This window comes from Leishmania panamensis, assembly GCF_000755165.1.
Source record: "Leishmania panamensis strain MHOM/PA/94/PSC-1 chromosome 22 sequence".
Taxonomy (NCBI): Eukaryota; Euglenozoa; class Kinetoplastea; order Trypanosomatida; family Trypanosomatidae; genus Leishmania; species Leishmania panamensis.
In genome coordinates, this window is record NC_025868.1 from 60,201 (window position 1) to 71,225 (window position 11,025).

Below are 11,025 nucleotides of genomic sequence, written 5' to 3' on the forward strand. Positions count from 1 at the left end.
GCAAAACAAACACGTGTGTGTGTGTGTGTGTGTGCGAGTGCATCACAGCTGGAAGAATAAAATGACCATAGAGAGGACCCAGCAAGCAAAAGCGCACCCCAACGTAAAACTGCGGCGCCAAACAGGCAGAGATGCAGAGAGGGGGGAAGCGGGGGAGGAGAAGTTACGCGTATGCGAACCCTCTACCCCCAACCCACCTCGTGGATCTCTCATGAAATAGAAACACATTGCTGTCGATGAGAGAGTGCAAACCACCCTCGTTCTTGATAGGGTTCATCACAAGACGAGACGTCGGCGACCAATGCCCAGCACACACGCACACACCCACACAATGCGCCGCGCCGCTTTGAATCGCTCACGAAGCCCCTGCTGCTTTGGTTTGCTGCAGCCTCTCCCCCCTTTGTCCTCCCACCCCGCCCCAGTCTCTTGACCGTTTCGAAGCGAAGAAAAGCTCATTATGACCCCAATTGCTGTCTTCCAGAAGCAACGAGCAGCAAACCGTTACGAGCACACGGAGTCCTTCTTTCAAACAATAAAACACACAAACAAACACACGCACACGCACACACGCCCAAGAGAGAGGGCGGGAATTGCCAAGATCGGGTAGAAGGAGGAGGAAGGGGGAGGAAGAAGCAACGCGTAAGACGAAAAGCGATCAAGAAGGAGGAGGAAGTGTAACGCAGTACAAAAAAGAGTGAGCAAGCAAAGCTGACGAGCACAACATCAAAAGAGAGAGGGGGAGAGATGAGGAGGCATGCAAAGAGGGAGAGGGAGAGCGGCGATGATTCGAAACCGTCGAAGAAACAACAGAGGTAGAGAACGCGGTAGCGATGTGAGGTCCGGAGGCAGTGCGGTAGTCGGGACACAAGGGGGGAGGGAAGTAGCGCGAAACCCTCAAAGAGGGCAGACACATGCACACGCACACGCGCGCGTAGGCGTAAAGAGAGGAGGAGTGCGCACCTCAACAACAGAGGCATGAGGTTTTGAAGCTTTGCAGGAAAGGAGTAAATGGGAGAACGTAAAATGTTCCATTGAGAGAGAAACACAACCTAAGACGAGAGAAACGTAAATTCACTACGACCGAAGAGGATAACGCGTGGGAAGAGTAAGAGAGGTGGGTAGATTGGGTGAGAAGAGAGGGGATGGAGTAGCGGATTAGAGGCGCGTTCAACGTTGTCGAGCTAGAGCGAAAGAGTGGGCAAGGGAATAAAAAAAAAGAATAGAGAAGGGGAACGGAAGGGAGGGGAGGGGAGATCATTTGGGGGGACTCGCGTCGCGTCATTGCAGAACAGAGAAACAAAAATGAATGACCACGCAGAGAAAGGGGGAAAAAAGAAGAAAACGAAGCAACAGAAATCAACAGTGCTGTGATGGCCCCTCCGTTTCCTGTTGAAGGAGCGAAGTGCAGATGAGGAATGCAGCAACGGGGGGGGGGGGCAAAAAAAAAAAAAACAGCAACAACAACCGACAGAGCGTCGTTGCACGATGGAAAGAGGAATGGGAAAAAAGCGCCTATGACTCCCCCTATAGGCGGTCCAGTGCGCCTGTACACTTGCACTGCAATTCATTCGACAAACCCCTACCCCACCACCCACGCACAGACGGTGAACGAGACACGTGTGTGCAGACTCGGTGTCTCGAGGCGCGTCACACAAAACAGGGGCGGCCAGAAACGTACACGCCCACGCACCGAGCGAGGAGCAGAGAGAGAGGAGAGAAGGGGGAAGGGGGAGGGGGAGAGGACGACCGCGTCACACTCAAGCAGAGGTGGAAGTGACACAGACAGACACGCAGAACCACCGCCGCCGCGAGAAAACGACATCCCATAGGCGTATGTGCATCGCGAGGCCAACACACATACGCACAAAAACAAAAGTGACAGTCTTCTACGCTTGAGGCTAGTCGCTCCGTACGTCGTCACTGGAGAGGGGGGGAGGGGGCGAGTCACCACTGCACGTCACCGCCGATGATATCCCACCAGGCATGACACACAACACAAAAACATCCGCGCAATGAAAGAGAGGGGGGAGCACGCTGGAAGTACAAGGGAAAACGAGGTGCAGCGAGGGCAATGCTTCCAGGGGGAAGAGAGCGATCCCTGCAGCTAGAAAAGATAAAGCACAGAAGAACAAAGAGAGAGGATGAGGGATGCTTTCACACATACACACACACACACACACGACAATCGAGGCGCTCAACACGCGTGGCAAAGCCTGCGACCGGGGAGGGGGGGGGCAAGTAAATACACACCGACAGACACAGTCACAAAGCATTAGTACAACGAGGAGGAAAACACCGTTGCATCATCGATTGTTATACTCAAAAGAAGGCATGAGCACACAGATGGGGCGGAAGACCACCACGGAAATTCTAACCTTCTCCGCTTGTACCCCTTGCACGTTACGGGCTGGATGATTTCGGGTTTCTGCTCTGTTTGCCGTCGCAACCACTTTCTGTCGCACGTTTCCTCTCTAGTGGAAAGGCATCGACATCACGTACATGGGCTGACTTGGTCCGGGCTGTCCCGCTTGCGGGATCGATGGTGCCGAGTGCGGTACAATATAGCACTGGCCGTTGAGGTCTTGCATCACCATGTACGTTTGGCCCATCAGTGGCGAAGGTTGTGGCGGCATCGTCGGAATCATGATTGAGTCCGGCGGGAAGTGCTGTGCCGGTGGCGGAGGTGGCAGCCGCATCGCGGCGGCGCAGCTCGGTGTCGCCCCCATCGTGTGCCAGGCGTTGGTGGATGGGACGAACACGTGGTTGCCGGGTGTGCTAAGGCCACTGCTGCTTGGCATCTGCATCGCCTTTTGGTGAGGAGTGGATGAGTCGCGGTTCGAACTCGCAGAGCGCGAGGAGATCAGCGAATCGACCTTCTTTCTGCCAGTGGCGGCCGTGTTGAGAGGAGCCGTACGGGTGAGGGCGCTGACGCGACGCACGCTATGACGCCTGCTGGACTCGCAGTTTGTGGTGGAGCTACCCATGGACACTGCATCCGGGTCGGAGATGGAGTTGTCGGTGCGATCGCGGGCCTTGTAGTGCACAACGTGAACGAACTGACAGTGCTCGCCGAAACAGCAAATGCCGTTCTTCGAGTAATGTGCGCAGTGCTGCATTGTCACTGTCGGCTGCTCGTTGCGCATGCACAGGCTGAAGTACTCTTGCGCCCCGCGGGTGACAAACAGCAGACCGCTATCGTAGGCCTCCACAGGGGTCGGCGTGTTCGGCAGTGCTACTCGGAACTCGACACCAGAGGGAAGAGTGAGATACGTATTGGAGGAAGTCCACCGTGTGTGCAGGGAGTGGCGGAGAATGAGCTGATCGGGCATGTATATGCTCGCAGTCCCGTCCGCGGCGCTGCTGCCGCCGAGGATGGAGTCCAGAGGGTTAGAGTTTTCCATATTGCTAAAGGCCGGTGCGGCAGTTCCAGCTGCAAAGGGCTCGTTGAGCCTTTTCGCGATAATCTCCTCCGCGGGCGCCAGCGTGACGATATTGGGCGCGCCAGTGGCGTTGCTTGGCACCAGGTGCCGGAGCGCATCCTGAGCGTCCTCAACGTTGAGGACACAGTGCAACTCACGGCACAGGGAACCGTTCACGCACTCCTTTGTCTTGTTGTACTGAGAGCAGAGAAACAGCTTGTTTCGGCTCTTGTTTGGGCCGAGTTGGTTGTAGTCGTGCAGGTAATCGAGGGCACCGCGAGTAACTCTCACCTGGATTGAAGCCACGGTGAAGAGGTGCACCATGTCATGGCACAAGAAGCGAACGCAGAAGCCGCGGGGCAGCGGCGTGCTTTGAATTTCACGCTCCGTCATAGCCTCCAGATCGTCGATGGAGGGGATGTGAACCATGTCCCACTTCTTGCAGCGAACTTTCTTGAGCCGCGAGCTGGAGGAGGACTGGGCAGACATAATGGGTAAGAAGAGGGAAGGTTGATCTTAGCTGCTCACTATAACGCAGGGGAAGCACAAATCAAAGAAGTGGAAATCATGAAAAGGCAAACAATCACAGCAAGTAGGTCAAGCTGTCAAGCACACTACTACGGAGAAAGCGGAGACGTCGATGGAGAAGGAGGGTTCCACCTACACAAAGGAGCGCGATGACTATGAAGGCAATTCCTGCACCCGTAAAGAGAGGTTTACGACTGCACGCGAGCACAACAAAAAGAGAAATGCGAGTGAGCGGATGAACAACTGACAACGGTGCACTATAGAGCAAAAGGGGAACAGTGCAAGAATACCCTGCGTGAGTGTGTGCTTAGGACAGAGGAAATGCGTGAGCTGGGGTGCGAGAGTGTCTGTTGCGCGAGGTTTCGCTCTATGAGCTTTATGCTCTGCGCTGTCGATGTTGGTTGCACCCTGTCGATGTTGTTGTTGTTCGATTCCCCTTCCCCTTTTTGTTCTTCGGTGTGGACTTTCACGTTTGCCTTGCGAGGACCGCGTTGCTCTGGATGGTCATAGATGCAGACACACACACACACACACACACACACATGCACACAGACTGACAAGCACGCCAAAGCGAGACGACACTTGTGAGAGTGGCCTGGCTGCGCAAGTGAAGAGGGAGGGAGGAAGAGAGAAAAGGAGCAAGCGCAAGAGAGTGATAACAAGTCAACGACAGAGACAGAGAGAGAGAGAAAGACCCAAATAAGGTATCGGGGAAGAAATAAACCGCCGCGTCGAGGAGGGGATGCAGCCCAGCCTGGAAAAGAAGTGGGTGGAGCAAATGTGAGGAGGTTGGGAGGCGCACACGCACAACGGAGGGAGGCAAAGACAGAGCGGTGGTGGAGGCGGTGGGGAGGGGGAGTACTGATCAGTGGTAGAAGAGAAGAAAAAAGCATACAAACACGCCAAAGGTCGACTGGTGTAGGCGCGCTACAACACAGAAGGCGACAATGCAAAGAAAACGAAGAGCACTTGAGCAAGGGGGGGGGGAAGGAATAGCTAAAGATGCGTAAGTACGAGCTGGAAAGAGAGGGAAGGACTGACAGCACTACGCAACAGCAAAACACTCGCGATGGCGCTGACTGTGATGTTGGTCGAAAAGTGGAATTGCCGAGAGCAGAAAAAAAAAAGACCAGGAAGGAGGACTGGAGAGAGGGAGACAGAAAGGGAAGAGTGGCTGATGCGATGTGCTCGAGAGAGAGAGAAGCGGTGATAGGTGTAGGGGGAGAGCCATCATGTTGACGTGGCCATGAGACGAGTGGGTATTCCCCGAATAAATGAATAAAAACGACAGAAGAGGCGCCAAAAGGAGGAGAAGGCTAGCGAGAATGAGAGTGGGGGAGGTTAACACGGGTGCAGGTAAAGGCAACCCCGGCACGCCCACTTCACCCGGGATGTCACGTCAGGAAAGAAGAATGTGCGAGGGGTGAATGGAACGCAACCAACGGAGAGGCATCAGAAACGTGGGGGTGATAAAGCGGGAAGGGAAAGAGAAGACCGCCTCGCGCGTGCAGTGCTGGCTTCACCTTATCTGTTGCGCTCTCCCTTCAATAGCGCACTGAAAGGCTATGAAAAACATCCCGTACAGCCAGGCAGCGATGGGCTCATCGCTGCCTGTTGGTCCTGTCGCCCACAGAACGGGAGGGTTCCCGCCGCACCTTTCTGACGACGTATGCACCTTTTTTATGTTTGCTTGACTTGCCTCTTCGCAGGTCACATGGGTGCGATGACGGTGCCAAGACACCGTCAAATCATCACAGATGGAAGAGGAATTTGAATTACCAGAATAACACTCATCTAGCCAACAAGAAAGACAACAACGCAGCAAGCAAGGGAAAAGAAAAGGTTGTATTGAGTCCAAGGGAAGGGTGGGGAGTACATCAATGGCATCACAGGACAACATCCCGCCTGCCCTCCTCCTCCGTACGCTCGCCCGGCACGGCTGCGTCCCTAATCGGTAGGCACGCATCCCTTTCGCTTGCGCTGAGCTCGCATGACTCGGTGACCCACGCAGATGTCATCAAACGGGAAAAAAAAGAGTGACCGTATCGTGGCAAACACCAGTAAAAGGTGGCGGGGGAGGAGAGGGGCGAGTTGACAGAGGCGGTGAGGTGAACGTGGGATGGTGGAGGGAGAGAAGAAATCGAGGGAGGAAGCGGGAAGGAAACAAGTGCGTATTGCGTATACACTCGCCAACGAGGATGACGAGCAGAGTCATCTCCATCAACCATCGCACGCAGGTACTGCCAGAAAAGAAAGAGTGTGGGCCCCTTCCCCTATCACGACACTTTTATATCTACGCCTAATTTGTCCTGCAGTGATGTAATATGGTTCACCACGTCTTTGCGCCGCTGCCTCCACTTACCCTCCAGCGATTGCAGTCCGTCCGTGCGGAACAAGATACGCATCAGCTCCTCGTAATAGCCCTTGCGCTGTGGATCTGTCAGCGGCGATTTCATCGCACTCTCAATGACGGCAGTGTCTGCCTCAATCTCCAGTAGCGTGATCTTCTCAGTGTTACTGTACTCCCCCGCCGCGATGAAGACCCGAGCGTCGCTGCGAATACCGCTGTCAAACAGCTTTGCCTGGAGCGATTTGGGCAGCAGTTTACCGCGGTAGACTACCTGCGCTTCCGGTGTCAGCGTGGGCACCGCAGCTTCCACCGCACGGATTAAGTCCAACACGGTAAACTCGCTGTTGATCGGTATCGAGACCACCTGGTTGAGTGAAGGGATATTGCACTCCACCATCAGCCGCACCCGCCGGCGCTGGCTGTCATCGCCATTGCTGTCTTCACAGCTGAGTCCCTCAGCTGCTGCACTGGACTGTGCACTGTGCGGAGAGGGTGAGAGGTTGGCCGCCTGCGACGACGCGGCGCTAGAGAGAGCCTCAGTCGCGTCTTGCGACCCCTGTGGCCAAGGAGAGCTGCGTGCACTGGTACCTGATACTGCTCGGCCACTCCCCGGTGCGGGCGAGGGACCGTTCCTCGCTGGAGCAAGAACGGGTGGAGGCGTCGGCGTAGAGGGATGCGGAAACGTGCGTGTCGGTGCTGAGAAGCCATCCACCTTCGTGGGTCTGCTGTGTGACCTTGCGCGCTCCGAACTGGTGGACAGGACCGAGCGCGCCGAGTTCTTGAACCGATCCTTGACAACCGTGCTGTCGCGCTTCGCTTTCGCGATCTCCAGAGGCGTGTCTGTCGGGCTCATCTTCCGCGCAGCGGCGTTTGTGTGGGTCGGCATTACCTCAACTGACTTGTTCTTTCGAATAGCGTCAGCGCTAGTGCTGGCAGTCGAGAAGTGGTGCGTAGCCGGATGAGTCGGCTCGGGGAGAGCATGTTGTTTCTGCGGTGGTTGATGGGCGGCCGTAGGGTGCCGGGGGGACGGTAACTGGTGCTGCGGCTGGGTGTCAGCGGGGAGGGCAATGATGAGGGAGCCGAAGGGGTAATCGCAGACGTAGGAGTTGTCATCGGTGACAAGTCCGTTGTACAAGAGACGCGTGTTGGGGTCGTAGCCATATTCTTTGATCAGAAATGTACGTAGTTCCCCGACCAAGCAGGTGACGGGAAGAGCCAAGTCGATGGTCTCTCCCCGAGTGGATCGGATTTGAGCTTTGGTTTGCTCAGGCTCATAGCCATAGTAGGGCATGGTGCGTTGCCGAGATGAAAAAGAGAGGAAGAGAGAGAGAACAAAGACGACGTGCGCGCGAGCACTTTGAGTAGACACATCACAAACCAAGAAGAACCAAAATGAGAAACGAAAAAGGGGGAGATTAGCAAACACCGTAGGAGGTAGAAGAACAACAACAGAAAAATAACGATGACCGCCACACTGACGATTACGAGGAGGATGCGCGAGTGCTCGCTGAGAGCGAACGAAGCGTGTAAAGCACAAGACGCAGGGTGATACACACGGGAGAGAAACAAGAAGAGCGACTAAACAACTCGTGTACACACGCGACAAGCACATACAAAATCGTCGACGAGAAGCACAAGTGCACGAGTGTGTGATGGGTCTATTGAGTACAGCTCAAACTCTAGCGATGCAGCCAAGGAGGCGGAGCAGCAGACCGTAACGGCCGCAGTGCTTGAGCACTCTTTTTGCTCTTGCTGCTATGCCCCCTCTACCTTCCCGCTGCCTCTTCTTCTACCAAGTACTTGAGGAGGTAGAGGACTGAGGAAGGCGCGCAACGCAAGTAAGGACAGCAAAGTTATATGTCGGAGTCAACAGAACGAAGCCCAAGTGGATGGCCACCGCAAATGAAATGATCGATGATGAAGGGGCGTGGGTGTGTGCGTGGGTGTGGGGGGGAGGGTTCTTCTCTTAGTGGCTATGTTGGCTGGCTGAAGCACTGCTGTCCTTGTCGTTCGACCCATCGTGAGTGCAAAAGAGAGGGAGAGAGAGGGGGGGACGGGTGGAAGGTGCAGATGAGTGATTGTTGTGTCGCCGCACCAAGAGAGAAAGATGTGAAGGGTCACCGCCACCCACCGAAGAGAGCGGCAAGCAGCGGGTGTGCCTGTCAGTCTGTTCCGCACTCAAGTGCGTTACACCGCGCTCCATTAGGCACCAGGACGAAAATAGGCTGAATTCAGTTGGCAAATGCGCGTGCGTCCCCTCTCCGGGGGGTGCCCCTCGGGCCATTGCGACGATGATCGACATGAATGCAAACAGAGGGATGAGTGAGTTCAACGCAAGTGGGAGACGTTGGAACAACCCCCCGCGTCGGCAGAAGGCATGCAGAGAAGCAACACTCCTTCCACCGCTACGCCGTCAGGCAAGCGGGGCGTACTGCACAGGTCGCCCTGGTATCCGGTACTCTCGTGTGTAGCGTGCAATGACGTGCTCGAAGCTTTGCTCTGGTGGAACCAGCATACAAAGGTACTCCTTCAGCTCCACCTGGTCCCAAAGCTGCGGGCGAAGCTCAAAGAGTGCGCGGAGGCGAGCGGCAAAGTCGTTGCTGAGGGTTTCTTTTGGTAGCCACCACGCAGTATCTTGCGCGGTGCCTCCAACGCCGCTGCTGCGCGACTCCACCACCACGTAGCCGTGCAGTTTCTCCATGAGAGTCTTTTGCATCCCTGTCGCTCCGCGGTGGGTAATGCCAGCCACAGAGAAGAGGGGCGATGGAATAGCATCCATCCACGCCTCTGCGAATGTCTCCAACGGCAACCCACGAGCCACTTCGCCGGTGCCCAGGGTTCGGCAGACAACGTCCTGGTGGGCATCAAAAACACCTCCAGCGAGGCCCACCAGCACCCGCTGCAAGTTTAGCACCGCCGGCATCCCCAGCCGTGCCACAGAGTCCTCGTGCTTCGTCGTCTCACTGGCGACTCGCGGTACACCGTAGACTGCCTCCAGTGAACGCAGCACGACATCTGGGTAGACGGACGGACAGAGGTGCTCCCGCACGGCGGGCCAGGAGACATCACACGGCTCTGCAGCATCGAAAAAGGTCAGTACTGCCGTCAAGGACTCGTGCACGAGGGAAGGGTGGAGAAGGCGAACAAGGCCACGGTGCACGACGGCGCCGAGGCTCTGCAGCAGATCCGCAAGCTCCGAAGGACTGCTGCGGAAAACACGAGCAAGTTGCGCAAAGGTGTACCCGCGCCCTGGCGTACCAGCGGTGCGGCTGCAATGACTGCTTCCATCGGTGCCCTCAAGTTCTTCAATTGTCAAGTACGACTCACCCAGCGCAGCGCACACGTTATCCTGCGGGTGCACGGCATGGCTGTCAAACATACGGCTCAAGGCAGCCACGACGACGTCATTGGTGTACTGGCGGACGTTCGCTTCGGGGAAAGGGAGAGCAGTAGTGGTCGTGGCCATGCCGTCAGCGCTGCAGACGTCACCGCTTCTGCACGGGGACTCACCGCTAGCAGATCTGCCGATGCGGTTGAGCCGCCGCGTTGCCAGCAGCATCGTGTTCGAGTACTCGACGCGGCGGACGGAGCGGGTCGACTGTGCGTCGTGCAAACAGAGCTGCCCATCACCCTTCATGACGAATGCGACTGATACGTTATCACAATGTGCGGTTGCTGAGGGGGGTGACGAGGCGCGTGCCCGTTTGTGCCTAGCCATACCTTTCTTGGCGGAGTGGATCGGGTACACCTGTTCCTGTAGCTGCTTCACCCATGCCTCATCGACAGAGACGAGTCGGTACTCACGCCGACACGCGAAGTCAGAGCGCACCAATATGTGGTCCATGGATTCTTTACGAGAGCCACCAAAATTGGCTGTGCTGGGAAATGGCGGAAAGTAAAAAAAAAAATGACCAGAGAAAAAAAAGGAGGAGCGCAATAAAAATAATGTCGCCGTCTAGAGAACACGTTGCGCGCCATATGAACCCCGCATCTTTGTCGATGAGCGAGTGCGTGTACCGCTGTTAAAAGCACCGTGCGCCTCGACAACGAGGAGGGTAATCACACCACTACCCCCGGCTTTGCTACTTCTCCTAGGAGCCTTGTCAACCCTTGCGGTGTAGTTCGCCGTGTACCACGGTGCCAGCGGGGGTGTGACGACACGAGATACAAGAGAGGTGGAACAACGAAGGATGCCACAACACGAAGAACACAAATTGGATCGAGGCAGCAAGAGAGGGGAAGGGGGGAGGGCGATGAAGAGCCATGCTGCACCCGATCGTCCAGCAACAACAACATAGAGAATTACAGTCCAGCAAGCAGACATGAGAGATACAAGTTGTGCGAGAGAGAGAAAGAGAGACCCAGTTGCATGCGAATGAAGAATAGGAAGCTTCTCAGCGCTCTTGAGAAGACTGCGGTGCAGTGTGCGTAATTTCTACCAGCGAGCCTGCGGGACCCTCATCGGCTCCACACCAATAGGCTCTCTGTGAGCCACAGCATACTCTGAGGTTCCCAGGCAGAGTCCACAATGAGGAAAGAATTAGCACGGCGGGCAACATCCTGCGACATTCCCCTTTCTCTTAAGCTACCGCCTCACGACGAGCGAGAGGAAGTTCCATTCTCAAAAATGTTCACCTCGTTGTCTGTAGGCTCATAGAACAAATTGCACGTTTGACAAATTAGCCTCACACATATACAATGAAAATTGGGAAGAGAGCAATTGCATTT

General features: G+C 55.7%; 3 protein-coding genes across 3 annotated transcripts; all 3 read right to left on the reverse strand.

Moving 5' to 3' along the window:
* Window positions 1-2,471: 2,471 nt before the first annotated feature.
* On the reverse strand, window positions 2,472-3,908 carry LPMP_220130 (hypothetical protein; the record flags this gene model as incomplete). Its single annotated transcript, XM_010700713.1, has 1 exon — window positions 2,472-3,908. The coding sequence occupies one exon, from the start codon at window positions 3,906-3,908 to the stop codon at window positions 2,472-2,474; it is 1,437 nt and encodes a 478-aa protein (XP_010699015.1).
* Window positions 3,909-6,223: 2,315 nt separating this feature from the next.
* Window positions 6,224-7,588, reverse strand: LPMP_220140 (hypothetical protein; the record flags this gene model as incomplete). Its single annotated transcript, XM_010700714.1, has 1 exon — window positions 6,224-7,588. The coding sequence occupies one exon, from the start codon at window positions 7,586-7,588 to the stop codon at window positions 6,224-6,226; it is 1,365 nt and encodes a 454-aa protein (XP_010699016.1).
* A 1,122-nt stretch (window positions 7,589-8,710) lies between these two features.
* LPMP_220150 (hypothetical protein) lies at window positions 8,711-10,141 on the reverse strand (the record flags this gene model as incomplete). Its single annotated transcript, XM_010700715.1, has 1 exon — window positions 8,711-10,141. One exon carries the CDS (start codon window positions 10,139-10,141, stop codon window positions 8,711-8,713), a length of 1,431 nt encoding a protein of 476 aa, XP_010699017.1.
* Between the last annotated feature and the right edge of the window lie 884 nt (window positions 10,142-11,025).